General features: G+C 39.1%; 1 protein-coding gene across 5 annotated transcripts in view; it reads right to left on the reverse strand.

The window, feature by feature from the left end:
* The window catches only part of MET (MET proto-oncogene, receptor tyrosine kinase), a 127,242-nt gene that overhangs the window by 92,001 nt on the left and 14,255 nt on the right, over positions 1-20,986 (reverse strand). For all 5 annotated transcript variants that reach the window (XM_049715195.1, XM_033428244.2, XM_033428243.2 and 2 more), the window contains exon 2: positions 746-1,962. In XM_049715195.1, coding sequence (XP_049571152.1) covers positions 746-1,948 — 1,203 coding nt within the window. In that variant the 5' untranslated portion in view covers positions 1,949-1,962. The remainder of the gene's footprint in view (positions 1-745; positions 1,963-20,986) is intronic.

Genomic DNA, 20,986 nt, shown 5'->3' on the forward strand with positions numbered 1-20,986 from the left:
AATATTTATATCTATAAATATCAAATGCCAACCAGGTAAAAAGCAACAAATTAGAACTTGGTAGACACCTGCCCATTCAAGCACGAAGTTTATGTATTAAAGTCAAGATCCAAAGTATGGATTTGAGAGCAAAAATTTCCTCTGTAGTTTTCTAATTTATTCAGAGAGGTATATTAGTGCATTTAAAAATGTTTAATTTATCAACATTTTAGAAGAGTTTTTTTGTTTGTTTTTAGTGAAGTTTCTTTAAGTAATGCCAAGAATAGAGACTGTTCACTCATATATCAGTGAGCGAATGGGATCTCATTAAAAAAAAAAAAAAAAAAAGCCTTCAAAACCTAAAAATTAAGCATCTTATTCTAAATGTTGTAAAGACTGCATGGCATCTCAATAAATGTGTTTTACGGGAATTGCTGTTGTGTTAAACTTTATGTACATCTGACCAGAACTACTAAAGCTGATATGAGAAATAAGGTTAATAATCTGAAAAATACTGGCAAACCTGTAAACCCAAATTGTAAAAGTATTTTATATTTTCTTTTAGTTATCACATTAACTTTTTCTCAAGCTATGATTCTACCTTTAAATGAAGATTCAATTTCTAAATTTTCTTGGAGAGAATTGGCAAATATTTGGATAAAGACCATTTACCAAGCACCAGAAAGCCCTTTATATTCTCTTCTAGACTGATACCTATTATGACTTGTACCTCATAATTTGTAAGTAGGGAACATGTATGACTTACCCTATTGAAGCAGTGGTCGTGGTTGGGGCCATAAAAATGCTGGAGACATCTCACATTGTTTTTGTTGACGATCTTGTTGAAGAACTCATTGACATATTTGACAGGGAACGCACAGACAGCAGAGCGATTCATTGGTTCGACAGAATCTGGTTTGCTTTGTGCAAACACCCCGTAGAGAATATCATCATTCAGGTTGGCACCTATTTGCTTAGCGAGCTGGGTCCCAGGCTTACTGACATACGCAGCTTGGAGAATATTAAACACTTCCTCCCTTGTGGATCTCTTTCTTCTCTTTTCTGTGAGAATACACTCCAGAGGCATTTCCATGTACGAATGCAAACCAGAGTCTACGGAACAGAACCTGATTATTCTTGTGTGAAAAGTCTGAGCATCTAGAGTTTCCCGTTGGACCGTCAAAAAGTAAATAAAATGGTTGCTTTCAAAGGCGTGGACATACTTAATGGGGTAGGAATCTCGGAACTCAGGTAGAACATCAATATAGGATTGGTCTGTCAAAAACTTAAAACCATCTTGCGTTTCCTTTAGCCTTCTCACAGATATCGAATGCAATGAATGATCTGGAAGGTAAGAAGAATTTATGGTATTGCCCACGAAGAAGTTGATGAATCGATCCTTTTCAGACAGCAGGACTTTGGTTCCCAGGGCACTCACCACACAGTCAGGACATTGGCTGGGCTCTTCATCTGCCTGTGGAGAGTACATGCAATGAACCTCCGACTGTATGTTAGCAGTATTGTCAGGTGGAAGGACGTGTCGCTGGCAGGTCCCTCTGTGGACACTGCCGCAGCTAATGAGTTGGTCATCATAGTACGTGTCAACAAGCAGAGCCATGTTGATGTTATCTTTCCAAACACCACCTGATAAATTGGCTTTGTGGCTGCAATTCTGACATGGGAAACAATCTGGGTGTTCTAGCACAGGCCCAGTCTTGTACTCAGCAACCTTCTGAAGGTCTTTGTCATTTAAAACGTAAAGGTAGTTAATGGCACCGAGGTAAATGTGATGCTTGTGGGAAACGACATTCTGAATGGGTGTTTCTGCTGTGAAGTTAGGAAGCTGATACTGCATGTTCACATTCATCTTGGACTTTACTAGTGCCTCTTTACACTCCCCATTGCTCTTCTGCACCAAGGTAAACAGAAGCACAAGGATGCCAGGTGCAAGCACAGCAGGGGCCTTCATGGTGAGAAGTTTATCTGCCAAAACATGTTCAAGGCAAGAGCAGTTTAGTTGTCATTAGAAACAAAGAAGAAACTGAAAGAACTATACCAGTTAAACTATTAGAAACAAATCTTCCTAACTGGAATTTTTACATTGAGTGAAAACAAAAAACTCTAGCTGGTTTCACATAAAGATGCATTGTGCAGTTGGACATGACTCTACATAGTCTAATTTTAGAACTCAAGCCATGAACAAGTAATTTTAGAGAACCATTATGAGATGCAAACAATGTTCTGTTCTGTAACAGCAACTAGGTTAGACTCATTCAGCAGCGAAGTCAGAAAAATAGCAAACTTCTTTCTTAACCTTTTGCTGGTTGTTTAATGTGGTTTAGTATCTGTGGTTAATGAATAGGTTGATATTTAAACTTTCTCAGTTAGTCAAGTAAAGGAATTGTGGTTCAGATTCATTTATTCTACAAGTCACAGCAGGCATTGTTTCCTTGGGAGCATGTAGAATTACTAGGCTAAATTTAGCTTCCTTTTGGTGGAAAACAATCATAAATTCTAGAAGCAATATGATCACATGCTGTTTATAGGATTTTGTGTGCAGAGGAAAGGTATGGTTATAATTTGGCTATAACTGACCTATTGTTTTGGATAGACAAATGCTTAACTTAATGTAAGATCACTGGGAATGTAAAAACAGAAAGCTAAAAATGTATAAAATAAAATATAATCTTTAGGACTAAAGTCCTAGAATTATTCCTCAGGGAAAAACAACATATTGTTCGTTACCAAGTCAAAAGTTATTTAGTTAAAAGAACATTATTTTAACATTCCATTGTATGCACACGGACAGTATTTCTACTAGGAAGCATAAGTGGATTTGTTATTCAGGTTTTAAAAAGTTAAGGTGCACAAGTTATAAACATTGTGAGTTCTACTTATAACAGCTATAGGCAGGGTTAGAAAATAAAGGCCTTAGAGAAATAGAAACCAAATAGTTATTACTTCTTTCCCCCTTTTGAAAAAATGCATAATTCTGACAGGACAAAGGGAGCCTCTAAAAACATACTGGGCATTGTAACTATGCCAAAGACTAACTCTAGGTCCACAAAAACACAACAGAATTCACTGTGCATGGCTCTGTGCTTACACTATGGGAAATGGGACATGGCACTTACCCTTCAGTGAACTTACAGTGGGGTTGAGAGATAATACATATATGCAAATTACTATAATACATGGTATTATAATTTCCTGCATAGCAAAAACCAAATGCTAAAAGCATCAAGAGAGGAAGGCATGGCCTGTACTTAGGATTACTATGATCATGAGAAATATGGACAAGTCCAATACATTTCAGGTCCAGAAGACAAAGACAATGCCTGTTTGGTTCATCACTCTATCTCAAGGACTTGATATAGAACCTAGAACAGAGTAGGTGTTCAACAAATATATGTTGAATAAATGAGTGAATAAAAATTAAACAATAAGTTCAAAGTCGCAGAACAGATAAGAGTAGTAGCCAGAGATTAAAACCAAATTTACTGACTCCAAAATCAAAGATAATTTTACCCTACCAAACTGATAGGAATTACAGGCATTATTTAAGAGGTAATAGAAAGTCATTGAAGGGTTTTGAGCTGGAGAGTCATATGAGCAAGGTTTTACTCTAGGAAGATTGATCTGGAGGAAAAGTGGCTTAGAGCAGGGAGAACCTGGCAATGAGAAGACCAGATGACAGGCATTATAGCCCATAACCAGGTAGTAAGGGCCAGAAGCAAGATGGTGGCCCCAAGAATAGAAAGGAAGGGATGAATGAGAGACATATTTGAATAAATAAGATTGGACACCTAAACTGGTGGAACACAAAAGAGAAGGTAAAGATAAGCAGCGTCATCTGGGAAAAAGTGGAACAAGTTACAAACTAGGGTGGTCAGTAGGAGGAAGTTAGGCTAAAGATCAAGGAATATGATAAGCTGGTTTTGAACATGTTGAGTTTGATGTGTTATTGAAATGAGTGAAAACGTTCTACTACAGGAATGACTAGTAGGTTTTACATTGTTTCCAGCAAGCAGGTTATCTGAAGTGAAGAATGAAGATTCCAAGCAGACAGCATATGTGCCAAGCAACAGAGGAGAATAATGAGAAGCATTTTGAGGAGAAGCCTGCTCTTACTGGGAAAGTGGCACGATTGGTCTTGGGTGAGGTAATATCCATCTTAGATGAGACAGAGGCAAGTATAAGCATAAGTGCCAAGTATCTGCCATCTGTGCATTAGAAAGAATGAAACTTCAGGACTTGATCTTAGTGGGGCAATTGGGATTCTAGTTGGAATAGAAATAAACTTTGCATGTTATCTGCACAGAGGGGATGGTTAAAACCAAGAAAGAGTATGTTCATGGAGGGAAAAGGTGAAGGAAGAGAAGACAAATGAACCAGATCTCGGAGAATACGCACATTGGAGAAACTAGTGAAAGAAGCAAAGAAGGTAAGTTAGTTCAGGGAGGCGTCATGAGAGCCAAAATTGCACTGTGTCACAGAAGGCAGGCGAGGGTCTCAGGAAGGTGGATGTAATCCACAGAAAAGCTCCTTGTTGACCTTTACAAGAGTAGGTTCAGCAGATTCAACAGTGGTATCAGACCACTAAATTGCAAGGGTACATGTGATGAGGAAGTAGAATGTTTGTCAAAGGAAGGACAAGCAGAAGGCCATATCAGGGTTGAGAGGACTTTAAGTTGCAGGAGAGACGTACACTTATTTGTAGGTCTCTTTTTCTTCTACTAACGTTTGTTGGGTATCTACTAAAGGCCAGGCACTGTGGTAGGTCTTGGAACCCAGAAACACGGTACCTTTCCCAGGAAGCTCACAGTCACTTGGAGGCAACGGGTTGACAGAAATTATGGGAATGTGTGGTAAGGGCAGCCAACCAGACTGGAAATGAGGCTAGAGCTGAGTCTTGAAGGAGGATGAGGAATGGAAATTCCTAGTGGAAGAGCAGTTTGTGCAAAGATATAGTGGCAGGAGAGAGCATATGATACAATCAGGAAAAATGCAAGTAGATGGGCCTAAAGAAGCGGGGAAAACAAAAAGAGCAAATGAGGGAGATAAAAATTGTTCAATCAACATTCCAAGGGATCAAAAAGAGGCATTTCCAAGAGCCCTGAAACATAAGAGAAGTCACTCTTTCTGAGACAGCAGGAGAAGATGAGAAGTCACATAAAGATATAGGGACATTTAAGGAGTTCAGGGAATATGATCTCAATGTTCGAAAAAATAAATTAGGGTATATGACCATCTGCTGAAATTGATGGTTACAGAGGAGTGACCAGGGACTTCAGGGTAAAGGAGGAGGTTTAGAATATCTACAGCAGGGTATGCAAACTGAGGTCAGCAAGAAAGAAAGGATTGTATAGTAGCTCTGAGGGCTTCCTGAAGACACAATGTATATGACTTCCTCTTCACATTCATGAGATATGGAAGAAACCCAAGAAAGAAGGTCAAGGACACAATGATTTTAAGGATCCAAATGAAGACATCTGATTGAGGGTATAGGCTTTAAAGGCTACAAAATTATAGTTGGACCATAGGGCAAAGCAGAGCTTCAGTAAGGTATAAACCATATAATAATAAAAATAACAGTAACTTGTATTGAGTGTTTACCACGTGCCAGGCATTCTGCTAAACCCTCTGATATACTCTTTGTAAACATCCTGTGAGTAGGAAGTATTATTATTCTCCATTTCTAGATGAGCAAACTTGCCAAAAGTCACACAGAACCAGATTCAATCCCATGTCTGACTGACAGGAATCTGGCCGGGATGTTGAATGCTTCACTAACACTGGAGCAGCTTCCTGAGCTAAGAGGGAGAGTGCACTGGAGCAGAAGTTAGACAGAGCTCTGGTTCTGGCCCTTTCCCTCTCTAGCTGTAAGACTTTAGGCAATTCATTCACCTCTGATTCCTAGGGTCCAATAGCCTCACAGGACTGCTTTAAGTATCAAAAAGAGATCTTATCCTTGAAAGCACTTTGTTTGTTACATAGTGTATACATGTGTGTGTGTGTATATACACACTTAAACATGTATAACTATATGATTGTTACATATGTGCATATATATGTATATATATGCATAAACTTGCTGTTTTTGAATGTAAGTCTCACTATTTTAAAGTATACTAGAAAAGTTTTGGCGCTGGTAGGGGGAATAACAAGGAGTAGAAGAAAAGGATTTGGGACAAGTTGTTCTATTACAAGACAAATACAAACTACAAACTACAAATATGTGTTTAAACCTTCTAGAATAAATTATGCAGAAAAATTAAATGCACTTCTCAAAATGCTATCAGTGTATCTTCTGAAATTGGGAACATTAGCCTAGTACATAATTTATCACTGTATTTTCTCTAGGAAAAATAATACGGGAAGAAAATAAACTATCATTGTCAAAAGAAAAAAAAGCATTGCAACCAATTTGCATCTTAGTTGATGCCCATTAATGCAGTGTGGAGTGAGAATGACTTTTTTCTTCTAGGCTTTTTGAGGGAACCTTCAACATGATCTTAAAAAAAAAATCTGAGGTATTATGTTTAAAAAATAAGTTTCCTATCTGAAGGTTCGTACATGTCTTTCATGGTACTAAACCTCAATCAACTAGAATCCAAGAAAATGTACAAACTGTTATCTCATTTGATGAGATGGCAAATCATAAGAAAACCAGTAGGGAAGGAGAAAAATTTTTTCTATTTAAGGAAAAAACCCTGCAGAATAACCCTGGAGTTAGTAACCCAGTCTCCTATACTTTCTTCATATTCTCTTGATAGCAAATGGTGACGCCATTTTTCAGGTTGAGAAATCAAACAAATGTTAATTAAAAAAATTTTTTTTATTAAAGCAAAAATATAGGACTAGGGCCCATTGTCAACAACAGAATTTTTAATTAAAATATGGGTTCTGTTTAACCCTCAGCTAACGAGAAAACTTAAACATCTTGTTTTATTAATCATTCCAATTAATTGAGGCCCTTCCCTGTTAACAATGGTGTGTGTTGGTCAGATTAGATCTTCTCCAGGAAATGTTTGTGTCCCTCACAAGGAATGGAGGAATACTTTGGGAAATATCTGTTGCTGAGCTATGCACACTGATGACACTGCCAGTTAACTGAGTGACAGCTGAGTGATCAAGTGCACAGGCTCTGGAGACAGACTGCAGGGTTTGAATCCATTCACTGTCTGTGTGACCTTCGGTAAATTTTTCTGAGCATCTATTTTCTCATTTGAAATATCGGAGTGATTATAGTACCTGTCTCACTTATGATGGTTACTCTGAGAATTCAATGAGTTAATGAACATAAACCACTAGGAGCAGTGCTTGGCACAATAAATATTCTCTATTATTGCTTGTTCATGCCCTCAACAAATAGTTTTTGAGCATGTACTGTGTTCCAGATACTGTGCAGAAGATATGAAAATAAATAAAGCACTTTCTAATTGTGAGATGAAGAGGCAGACAAACAGACTACAGTTTAAACTCAACATGGAAATGTCTATGGGAGCCCCTCAAGGGGAACTTACCCAGGCTAAGGGAGTCAGGCAAGTTTACTAATCAATCAGACGTAGTCCTTTCCTCACAATGCATTCCCAATACTGAAGCTCAGCATGGCGGGCGAGTGGGGTGGAAACCTGAGTTTTGGTTGTGGCAGTGCAGCTGAATGGTTGTATGACCCAAAGCCAGTCACCCAACTCCTTTGGCCTTAGCTGCTTTCTTATCTGTAAAATTACAGTGTTGAACACGTTGTGTGCTGGAGGCCCCTGGAACCAGCTAATGACGGCTTAGCGTACGCATCTCTTCCCAACCCGTGTTCAGTGACCTCATCTTGGTTGCTTGAAATCGGCCTTGGTGGGAGTATTTACCCCATAGAAGTTGGCAAACACTAAAAATCAGGGCTTATTTCCCCCCTGGAGGGATGGTTGTTAAATACTTACAAGCATACCCCTGGGTTGAACCAATGAACGCTGAAGTATTTTCCAACTCCAATAATTTTCAACTCTGAGATTGTTTTCCTACGTTTTACTCCAATGCCATTGAACTGGCATATATTGCTCTCTCTTCTCTATCTATATCATCTGCCAGATCAGGCTGTGTGAGCAATTTTCATATTTATATTGGGAGTGACTCCAGAACTACTTTCATCTTTTATGTATTTTTGCCTTGATACATTTATTCCTGTGATGTGCTTGGATCAGGCTTTCAATATAAAATGTCTTTTTACTGTTTGTTTTTTCTTTCTTTCTTTCTGCAACAGCACTGGCCATTTAACCAACTTTGAGTTCCTTACTAAAAGGAACACGTAAAGATGATTCAAACAGACTGACTAATTCATTCTCTTAAAACGTCATGCACGTAGCAGGTGAAACTGAATCACTCATAAAACATTTCCGTATTTCTTTTCAGTTGATAGTTAAGATAAACTCACTGGCAAAACATTTCCTGGGAGTGATTATCTCAGTGGCACCTTGGTCATTAAACTATTGGTATTTAGGGGTATTTCCTTTAAAGAGGGCTGCTCTATTAGCTACAAATACCAGCTTAACCTAATGGTAAGACCACATACTCAACTCTGTCTGCCATCTATCTACCTCTAGTTTTCTCTTTTAACTAGCTTACATTGGGCTTTTCATGCCCTAGAAATCTAGAAATACAGTTAATTCTCTAAGAGTTATTGAGTAACTACCTATGCCTATCACCACTACTACTGTCACCATCATTGCCCTCATCAACAAAAACCTGTCTCAAAGCATATACCTGTGTTGTAAGCAAGTACTGATGGCTCATGAAAAAACACAACAGGTGTCATGGAATAGCTTTTTAAAAGAGAGGGACTTTCAAAACTTTGACACAGGTAACTCTGCTTTCCTTAGGAACTGATTTTTCTTAGAAATCATAATATTTTATAACTATATATATAGGTAGTACTTTATAGTTTACAAGATGCTATCAACTACATCACCTCTTCTAATCTGAACGTTTTCTTAGAAGGTAAGCATTACTCCCATGTTTTCAGGGTAAACTGTTTCAGGGGAAACTCCCATGTTTTCATGACAAAACTGAGATTCAAAGAGGATAAAATATTATCTAAAATATGATAAACATGCAAGCTAGTTCTTATAAGTGTATTTCTAATTTTTTTAAGTATGATGCTTATTTGAGCTGTTTCAAATTATTTGCATTTCCTGGAAAAGATTTTTGTTCTAAAGGCACAATATTTTGAAAACTTTTTCTGCATTTACCTGCCCAGCCCCTGCTCTACTACTGGCAACTCTTTTGAAAACTCTCCCCTATCTAATGGGGCTGTCAACCACCTGGCTTATCTCTTCCCCACAAGGTGAGCTTGCAAACCAGGCTGGCCTTTTAGTGAATTCTATTCCTTTGACCCAGAGCTTGGACAGGGGTGAGCATGTGACTAAAGCAAGGCGAACCAGGGTCTTTGGGGGTTTAATATAGATACTGGGAGGGGACCTCTCTCCCTCAAAAATCACTAGCACTAAGAATGATATTAACTTGTACTGTCTGATGACCATCTTTGTCACTGTGTGGAGAAAGCCTGCCTGAGCATGAAAGTGACCCAAGAGGCAGGGGAATCCTAGACATGAAGAAAGGCAGGCCACTAATGCTATTGTGTAAGCATCTGCATCCACCATGTCTTCAGCTAATGAGAACCAGTAAATTTTTCCTTTCCTCCTTTCTTTCTCTTTCTTTTTTCCATCAGCAGTTTCATTATGATTTTTTAAAAGATTTTAATTAATTAATTTTTAAAATTAATTAATTTATTTTTGACTGCTTTGGGTCTTCGTTGCTGCACGCGGGCTTTCTCTAGTTGCGGCGAGCGGGGGGGCTACTCTTCGTTGTGGTGCGCGGGCCTCTCATTGCGGTGGCTTCTCTTTGTTGTGGAGCACGGGCTCTAGGACTGAGGGCTTCAGTAGTTGCAGCACGTGGGCTCAGTAGTTGTGGCTCACGGGGTCTAGAGCGCAGGCTCAGTAGTTGTGGTGCACAGGCTTAGCTGCTCCGCAGCATGTGGGATCTTCCTGGGCCAGGGCTCGAACCTGTGTCCCCTGCATTGGCAGGTGGATTCTTAACCACTGCTCCACTAGGGAAGCCCCTCATTGTGATTCTTTTATTCCTTGTGCCTGAAAGTCCTGACTAAACAACGTCCACTCGAAGATTCTACAAACTTGTGAATTCAAACACAAAGTCAAGTGCATAAAAGCAACTTTATAGAAAACATTCAAGTAATTGGCAAAGACAGTTTCTTTATTTACTTGAATAATTTCTTTAAATATTTCACTTTGCATTTGGAGATATATCTACTAGTTAAAATTTCTGAGGTGCTACACTAGCTTTTTTCTGCTCTATAGTTTCAAATTCTTCTACAATATTTACTTAACATAATCTCAAGATAGAAATAATGTATCTAAGTGAAGAGTCAAAATATAAAAACTAGAAAACATTTCAATCCTGCTTATAAGTGTATAAAGGATTTATGATGATGGAAAATGGCCGAGGCCCCGTATTAAGGAAACTGCAGTCATAAAAACAGTCATGGCTAAATTCTCCAGGACTTGCCAGAGTGAAATCCTAAGGAAAATTCTTAGCCCTTTCTACATTTATATTATTTCCATTAATTTGAAAAGTAGGCCCATAAACACAAAGCTAAGGAAAGAATATTCCAATAGGAGATTCCTGATGACATTTAAAATACTGTATTTATAAACACTCACTGCTTATGAAGAGTCATATTATATCACATAATATTAATCAAATATTTGTGAGCTCCCATTGCATACCATGCCCTTGTCTAAATACTGAGAGTTTCTACCCTCAAAAAGTATACAATCTGTGGATTTGAACATAGCAAGATAAATGCTAAAAATCTAAATATGTAACCTAAATTGAAAAGTGACAGATCTACTGGGCTGTCGAGAAAGCAAATTTTAAAACATGCCTTGTTCAACATTTGATTCCTAGGCCTAAAGCTTTAACACTTAGTGTTATTATCATCAAAAAACCTAAGCTGGGCTTCCCTGGTGGCGCAGTGGTTGAGAGTCCGCCTGCCGATGCAGGGGACACGGGTTCGTGCCCCGGTCCGGGAAGATCCTACATGCTGTGGAGTGGCTGGGCCCGTGAGCCATGGCCTCTGAGCCTGCACGTCCGGAGGCCGTGCTCCGCAACAGGAGAGGCCACAACAGTGAGAGGCCCGCGTACCGCAAAAAACACAAAAAATGAAAAAAAACCTAAGCTGACTTTAGAAAGATAAAACAATACATGTCAAAAATCCCTTCTAATGTAGACAGACACTACCTTGACAATGATTTCTAACAGTAAGTCAAAAGGACAGAAGAAGTCTTCAGGGTTTTTCAGCCCACACAACTGCTCATTTATATGACCACATTTAAATGATTCAAAATACCCATGAGTTAATCTTATGCCTAATATTTACAGACTAGTTTGCTTAACAACATTGTTCCCAATAACTCATAAGCCTTCTGGAAAACAGGTGGGTGTAGTGGAGAGAGCATGGGCCTTGGTGTCATCACACTCTGATGTGATGTGAATCTGGGCTTTACCATTTACCTACCTTCTGACTCTGAGTGTCAGTTTCTTCATCTAAAACATGGGGATAATAATGGTACACATCTGTGGGTTGGCCAGGAGTGTTAGAGATGAATTGTGGGACACTGGCATTCAATTATGCAGCATACACTGGCATCCAATAAATGTAGCTATTATGCTTACCCTCCTAAGTTGTGTCTTAGCCAGTTTCTGCGTACCTTCATCAAAAATGAGGAACTTGGCACAGTCCACTATGTGAGCCCACTCCAAATACTTGCTATTTCATCACCTTGGCCCTCTCATCTACAGTTTAAATAGTGTTATTTCTTATTTTCCCACCCTTTGGCCATCTTGTGGTTTTCCTCTAAAGCTGTTTCAAGTTCCTGAAGCCCTTCTTAAATTATCCTCCAAGAGATATGGGGATATATGTGTATGTATAGCTGATTCACTTTGTTATAAAGCAGAAACTAACACACCATTGTAAAGCAATTATACTCCAATAGAGATGTTAAAAAAATAAATAAAATTAAAAAAAAAATTGTCCTCCAAGACATGGTAAGGGCCTTCCACACTAATGAAGAACAACAGATAAGGAACCATTACTTTACCTCTTTAAAGAAGAGCAAACCCATGTCCCCACTGAGGTTTAGGAAATGAATATATAGGATGCTCAGTTAAATTTGAATTTCAGATAAACAATGAGTAATTTTTTTAGTATAAATATGTCCCATGAATGTATATAATATGACATTACGAGTTGTAAGCAAATGGAGAAAAATAAGGGAATAATCACCCTTTTTACTAACAGAACTTAGATTGAAAATATTTTGGCCAAACTTATTTATCTGTTGGAGTAGAACTGTATTTTTAAGGTTTTTGTAGCACATGTATGTTGCAAAACTGCATACGTTTTTTTGGTCGTTGTTGTTGCTGTTTTGATGCTGTGTGTCTAAAACATGCTGTTTTCAAAGTGATTATCAGGGTAACCTGTTCCTAACAGGTGGTTTTAAATACCATGTGAAGGTACAACTATGTAAAAGGAAGATTTTTTTTTTCTACTAAAAATCAAGGAAAAGACTTGTGTGCTTGTAGAGAAAAGTTATAGTGTATATGGCAACCTGTCACTGACATTAATTTCTGAAACAGAAAAAGTATTCTTATATTAATATGTATACTTTATTTATAATAAAAAGCTTATTAAAATTCATATATAGGTCACTATAGGAGAAAACAAGTTAAACATGGTACAAAAATAATTTTCATGTGTTATAAATATTGTTTTAGCAGCTCCTCTAAACAATTACTCTTGATTATTATACAAATGTTGCTTCTTTGAGGGAAACCTAAATAGTGCTCTTATTCAGATTCTTATCAAATATTGTATCCCTTCTTCCAATAAACATTTTAAAAGTTGAAAATGACTGAATCATAGCACAAGAAAAAGCCAACATGCATTTTCTAGTTGTCAAACATGATCAAGATAATTGTCCAACTCTGATATGGTAACAGTAAAGATGAAAACAACAGAATTCCATTATATTCTCAAGATTATCCCTCACACAGTCATAATCTGTTAGTAAATATCTTTGTCCTTTTAAGAATGGCTGAAAGTATTCAACTTCTGGGAAATAAGAATAAATGGACATTTGTTTTATCATTGTGCATATTGTAAGAAGTCCTGTTCAGAAAATACATTGAACTGTCAGTCTTGATTGATGGACAGGCTTTTGTCCCATTAATAAGCCGTAGGTCAGATAAGAATGTTTCACTGCCCTTGAAAATGTGAAGATTGAACTTTCAATGTTAAGAAAGTGCTAAGATTCTTGAAATCCTATAAAACTATTTAAAAATATTTTTCAGCCTAATGGATAGATGTAATTTTATAATTCAGATCGTGTAGAAGTGCTACCAGATTTTATTCAATTAATCCAGGAACCCTGAATAACATGAATCCACAAATCACATTTGAGAAACATTTTTCTAACTACACAAATTAAAATAAAAATGAAAAAAAGCCTAGCAACCTCTTCCAGTTGCATTCAAATACAGGGTTTGAACAGGATAAACCTGACTGAATGGTCAGAATGTGAACCACAAAAGGGAGACACAGAGAGGAAGCCGGTACATCACTCATTAATAAATCCGACATTTCCCTCCCTCAGTGTTTGAAAATGTCCTCGGCATAAGGCACGGTGAATTTCAAATGGGAAGAACTGTGCTCAGGATTGAGTTTATATAACTGATCAATCTCCTCTGGTGTTACCCAAAGCAGAAATCAAATGGCTGCAGAGAAATGCTGGTGGTTAGTGGACCCCATTCGTGTCATGGCCGCTGTCACGTAAAGAAAGAGAAATCAGCATCCAGGGAAAGAGAGAAAAAGAGGAGACACATGAGGATGCCAAAGGGCAGGCTGTGACCCTGAAATATGGAGTGGTCAAGCAAGGGGGGCATTCTCCTCTAACACTATTTGCACCTAGCTCTTAGGGTGTGGCTGAATTTTATTTTGCTCACATCTGAGAACTTTTCTTCGAAATCAAAGTTAACTAGTAGACTCTCTGGCAGTGAAGTGAACTAGGGACCCTTTTCAAGGTGAATTTTGTCAGTATATGATGTTTTCTTTTCAAGCAAAGTAGAAAAAAAACCTTTTAGAAATCATGAAAATAGTATGAATGGAAGAAATAACAAAACTGGCCATATTTTGTATAGATGTGGATTCCTTGGGTAAACATAATGCAATTCTAACAGTGTTGAGAGAAAAATTAAAAGCACATAAATATCATGACGTTGAGATCAATATGTAATCAGAGAATAAAAGAACCAAATAAAACTTTCTACAAAAATCTTAAATACTTTAAAATGAATAAAGAACACCAAGCAAAGCTATCCTCATAAAAACAGAGCAGTACAGAAAAATAAGAACAGAATCCAATATCTAAAACTCTGGATCCTTGAAAAATTGATAAACTAAAAGGTTAGGACAACTTAAAAACAACTGTGCTCAGGACTGCATTTATATAATGGATCAATTCAAGGAAAAATAATCCAGTGTGCGTGTGTGTGTGTGTGTGTGTGTGTGTGTGTGTGTGTGTGTGTGTGTGTGTGTGTGTGTGTGTGTTTTAGGGAGAGAGAGAAAGACAGAAAAGAGAGCAAGGCATTAAAAAACTTTTTAACCATATAGGTGCTGCCCACTGGTTGGCAGTCCCAGCCTCCTGGCACATTGCCCTCTAGTTGTGAACTCCAGATGGGTGTACATCTCTGGAGGAATACAGGGAAGGAGAGTTAACTACAGCAGACAGAGGCAGGGCCAAGTAGTATCCCAAAGTGAAGATATTACTTGCAGGATAAGCTGGAGTTGCTCAGGCACAGTGGAGATGGGACAGACACTCTGGACTGAGAGGCCATACATGCAGGCACCTTGGGGAGAATGTGCAGGGCTGGTCAGGAAGATGTAACTGGCACAGAGGCTATGTGGGCTGGGCTGGGTGTGGATGAAGCCAGAAGGTTAGGCTGGGGCATATCACAGAAAGTCTTATGCATCCTATTGAAGGGCCTGTACTCTTTCAGTAGTGGAGAGTCCCTGGGAGGTTTTAATCAGGACACGGAAACCAGAATACTTATAACTATATATTAGACAACTTTGGTGACAGTGTGGTGAGTGGACTGGAGGGGAAAGGAGCTACAGGCCAGAAGACATAACGGAAGGTCACTGAATCTTCCAGGCACTAGAGGATGAAGACTTACAATAGAGTGAAGACTCCCAGATCTGCATCCTCATCTCTTTAGCTCCAGAGAGTCCAGAAATCCAACTCTCAAGAATCAATTCTGTATGTTCAACAGCTATTCAAGACTAAATTTGACAAATATTTATTGAGGAGCTAATATGTGCAAGGTGCTTGGGGGTACACCAGTAAACAAAACAAACATTCCTGCTGTTGTGGAACTTACTCTGTAGCAGGTGCTCCAGACAACAAATACATGAAACAATTAAGTCAATCCTGTACTATATTAGAAGTTGATAAGTAAATGTTGGAAAAAATGCAGGGCTCCATGTGAAAAGTATTTATTCTATTTGTTAACTGTCCTCAACAAATAAAGAAGTTTCAGAATGTGAAAAAAAAGAAGTTGATGAGTGTTACAGGCAAAAAAAAAAAAAAAAAGTAGCATTGGGGGATCAAGAGTGCCTGGAGGGGAGGTGGTGGAAGAGGTCTGTAACTTTGAAAAACTGGGAAGGGGGAGGAGCTTCAAGATGGTGGAAGAGAAAGACATGGAGATCACCTTCCTCCCCACAAATACATCAGAAATACATCTACATGTGGAACAACTCCTACAGAACTGAACGCTGGCAGAAGACCTCAGACCTCCCAAAAGGCAAGAAACTCCCCACGTACCTGGGTAGGGCAAAAGAAAAAGAATAAACAGAGACAAAAGAATAGGGATGGAACCTGAACCTCTGGGAGGGAGCTGGGAAGGAGGAAAGGTTTCCACACACTAGGAAGCCCCTTCGAGGGCGGGCAGAGACTGCGGGTGGCAGAGGCGGGAAGCTTCGAAGCCACGGAGGAGAGCGCAGCAACAGGAGTGCGGAGGGCAAAGCGGAGAGATTCCCGCGTAGAGGATCAGTGCCGACCAGCACTCACCGGCCCGAGAGGCTTGTCTGCTCACCCGTCGGGGCAGGCGGGGGCTGGGAGCTGAGGCTCGGGCTTCGGAGGTCAGATCTCAGGGAGAGGACTGGGGGTGGCTGCATGAACACAGCCTGAAGGGGGCTAGTGTGCCACGGCTAGCCGGGAGGGAGTTCGGGATAAAGTCTGGACCTGCCGAAGAGGCAAGAGACTTTTTCTTGCCTCTTTGTTTCCTGGTGCACTAGGAGAGGGGATTAAGAGCACCGCATTAAGGAGCTCCAGAGAAGGGCGCGCGCCGCGGCTATCAGTGCAGACCCCAGAGAAGGGCATGAGACACTAAGGCTGCTGCTGCCGCCACCAAGAAACCTGTGTGCAAGCACAGATCACACCTCCCCTCCCGGGAGTCTGTGCAGCCCGCCACTGCCAGGGTCCCGTGATCCAGGGACAACATCCCCGGGAGAATGCACGGCACGCCTCAGGCTGGTGCAATGTCACGCCGGCCTCTGCCACCGCAGGCTCGCCCCGCATCCGTACCCCTCCCTCCCCCCCCTGAGTGAGCCAGAGTCCCCGAATCAGCTGCTCCTTTAACCCCGTCCTGTCTGAGGGAAGAACAGACACCCTCGGGTGACCTACGTGCAGAGGGCGGGTCCAAATCCAAAGCTGAACCCCAGGAGCTGTGCGAACAAAGAAGAGAAAGGGAAATTTCTCCCAGTAGCCTCAGGAGCAGCGGATTAAATCTCCACAAACAAGTTGATATACACTGCATCTGTGGAATACCTGAATAGACAACGAGTCATCCCAAATTGAGGTGGTGGACTTTGGGAGCAATGACATATATATATATTTTTTTTTTCCCTTTTCCTCTTTTTATGAGTATGTGTATGCTTCTGTGTGTGATTTTGTCTGTATAGCTTTGCTTTGAACATTTGTCCTAGGGTGCTGTCTGTCCGCTTTTTTTTTTGTTTGTTTTTAGTATAGTTTTTAGCACTTGTTATCATTGGTGGATTTCTTTGTTGGTTTGGTTGCTCTCCACTTTCTTTTTTTTATTACTTAAAACATTTTTTAATAATTACTTTTTATTTTAATAACGTTATTTTATTTTACTTTATATTCTACTTTCTTTCTTTTTTTTCCTCCCTTTTATTCTGAGCCGTGTGGATGACAGGCTCTTGGCGCTCCAGCCAGGCGTCAGGGCTGTGCCTCTGAGGTGGGAGAGCCAAGTTCAGGACACTGGTCCACAAAAGACCTCCCAGCTCCAAGTAATATCAAACAGCAAAAGCTCTCCCAGAGATCTCCATCTCAACACAAAGACCCAGCTTCACTCAACAACTCTACAGTGCTGGACACCCTATGCCAAACAACTAGCAAGACAGGAACACAACCCCATCCATTAGCAAAGAGGCGGTATAAAATCATAAGGCCACAGACACCTCAAAACACACCAGCAGATGTGGACCTGCCCACCAGAAAGACAAGATGCAGCCTCATCCACCAGAAAACAGGCACTAGTCCCCTCCACCAGGAAGCCTACACAACCCACTGAACCAAGCTTAGCTACTGGGGACAGACACCAAAAACAACGCGAACTACGAACCTGCAGCCTGCGAAAAGGAGACCCCAAACAGAGTAAGTTAAGCAAAATGAGAAGACAGAGGAACACACAGCAGATGAAGGAGCAAGATAAAAACCCACCAGACCTAACAAATGAAGAGGAACTAGGCAGTCTACCTGTAAAAGAATTCAGAATAATGATAGTAAAGATGATCCAAAATCTTGGAAATAGAATGGAGAAAATACAAGAAACGTTTAACAAGGACCTAGAAGAACTAAATAGCAAACAAACAGTGATGAACAACACAATAAATGAAATTAAAAATTCTCTAGAAGGGATCAATAGCAGAATAACTGAGGCAGAAGAATGGATAAGTGACCTGGAGGATAAAATAATGGAAATAACTACTGCAGAGCAGAATAAAGAAAAAAGAATGAAAAGAATTGAGGACAGTCTCAGAGACCTTTGGGACAATATTAAATGCACCAACATTAGAATTATAGGGGTCCCAGAAGAAAAAGAGAAAAAGAAAGGGACTGAGAAAATATTTGAAGAGATTATAGTTGAAAACATCCCTAATATGGGAAAGGAAATAGTTAATCAAGTCCAGGAAGCACAGAGAGTCCCATACAGGATACATCCAAGGAGAAACATGCCAAGACACATATTAATCAAACTATCAAAAATTAAATACAAAGAAAAAATATTAAAAGCAGCAAGGCAAAAACAAATAACACACAAGGGAATCCCCATAAGGTTAACAGCTGATCTTTCAGCAGAAATTCTGCAAGCCAGAAGGGAGTGGCAGTACATATTTAAAGTGATGAAGGAGAAAAACCTACAGCCAAGATTACTCTACCCAGAAAGGATCTCATTCAGATTTGATGGAGAAATTAAAACCTTTACAGACAAGCAAAAGCTAAGAGAATTCAGCACCACCAAACCAGCTTTACAACAAATGCTGAAGGAACCTGTCTAGGCAGAAAACACAAGAGAAGGAAAAGACCTACAATAACAAACCCAAAGCAATTAATAAAATAGTAATAAGAATATACATATCGATAATTACCTTAAATGTAAATGGATTAAATGGTCCAACCAAAAGACATAGACTGGCTGAATGGATACATAAACAAGATCCATACATATGCTGTCTACAAGAGACCCACTTCAGACCTAGGGACACATACAGACTGAAAGTGAAGGGATGGAAAAAGATATTCCGTGCAAATGGAAATCAAAAGAAAGTTGGAGTAGCAATTCTCATATTAGACAAAACAGACTTTAAAATAAAGACTATTACAAGAGACAAAGATGGACATTACATAATGATCAAGGGATCAATCCAAGAAGAAGATATAACAATTGTACATATTTATGCACCCAGCATAGGAGCACCACAATACACAAGGCAAATACTAACAGCCATAAAAGGGGAAATCGACAGTAACACAAGTATAGTAGGGGACTTTAACACCCTACTTTCACCAATGGACAGATCATCCAAAATGAAAATAAATAAGGAAACACAAGCTTTAAATGATACATTAAACAAGATGGACTTAATTGATATTTATAGCACATTCCATCCAAAAACAACAGAATACACATTCTTCTCAAGTGCTCATGGAACATTCTCCAGGATAGATCATATCTTGGGTCACAAATCAAGCCCTGGTAAATTTAAGAAAATTGAAATCGTATCAAGTGTCTTTTCCGACCACAACGCTATGAGACTAGATATCAATTACAGGAAAGAATCTGTAAAAAATACAAACACATGGAGGCTAAACAACACACTACTTAATAACCAAGAGATCACTGAAGAAATAAAAAAATACCTAGAAAAAATGACAAGGAAAACAGGATGACCCAAAAACTATGGGATGCAGCAAAAGCAGTTCTAAGAGGGAAGTTTATAGCAATACAATCCTACCTTAAGAAACAAGAAACATCTCAAATAAACAACCTAACCTTACACCAAAAGCAATTATAGAAAGCAGAACAAAAAAACTCCACAGTTAACGGAAGGAAAAAAATCATAAAGATCAGGTCAGAAAGAAATGAAGAAAACGATAGCAAAGATCAATAAAACTAAAAGCTGGTTCTTTGAGAAGATAAACAAAATTGATAAACCATTAGCCAGACTCATCAGAAAAAAAAGGGAGAAGACTCAAATCAACAGAATTAGAAATGATAAAGGATAAGTAACAACTGACACTGCAGAAATACAAAGGATCATGAGAGATTACTACAAGCAACTATGCGCCAATAAAATGGACAATCTGGAAGAAATGGACGAATTCTTAGAAATGCACAACCATCTGAGACTGAACCAGGAAGAAATAGAAAATATGAACAGACCAATCAAAAGCACTGAAATTGAAACTGTGATTAAAATTCTTCCAACAAACAAAAAAGCCCAGGACCAGATGGCTTCACAGCCAAATCCTATCAAACATTTAGAGAAGAGCTAACACCTATCTTCTCAAACTCTTACAAGATATAGCAGAGGGAGAAACACTCCCAAACTCATTCTACGAGGCCACCATCACCCTGATACCAAAAACAGATAAAGATGTCACAAAGAAAGAAATCTACAGGCCAGTACCACTGAATTTCACAATTTGTATGGAAACACAAAAGACCCCGAATAGCCAAAGCAATCTTGAGAAAGAAAAACGGAGCTGGAGGAATCAGGCTCCCTGACTTCAGACTATACTACAAAGCTACAGTAATCAAGAGAGTATGGTACTGGCACAAAAACAGAAATATAGATCAAGGGAACAGTATAAAAAGCCTAGAGATAAACCCATGCACATATGGTCACCTCATCCTTGACAAAGGAGGCAAGAATATGCAGTGGAGAAAAGACAGCCTCTTCAATAAGTGGTTCTGGGAAAACTGGACAGCTACATGTAAAAGAATGAAATTAGAACACTCTCTAACACCATACACAAAAATAAACTCAAAATGGATTAGAGACCTAAATGTAAGGGCAGACACTATAAAACTCTTAGAGGAAAACATAGGCAGAACACTCTATGACATAAATCACAGCAAGATCCTTTTTGCTCCACCTCTTAGAGAAATGGAAATAAAAAGAAAAGTAAACAAATGGGACCTAATGAAATATAAAAGCTTTTACATAGCAAAGGAAACCATAAACAAGACGAAAAGACAACCCTCAGAATGGGAGAAAATATTTGCAAATGAAGCAACTGACAAAGGATTAATCTCCAAAATGTACAAGCAGCTCATGCAGCTCAATATCAAA

This window comes from Orcinus orca, chromosome 9 (assembly GCF_937001465.1).
Source record: "Orcinus orca chromosome 9, mOrcOrc1.1, whole genome shotgun sequence".
Classification (NCBI taxonomy): domain Eukaryota; kingdom Metazoa; phylum Chordata; class Mammalia; order Artiodactyla; family Delphinidae; genus Orcinus; species Orcinus orca.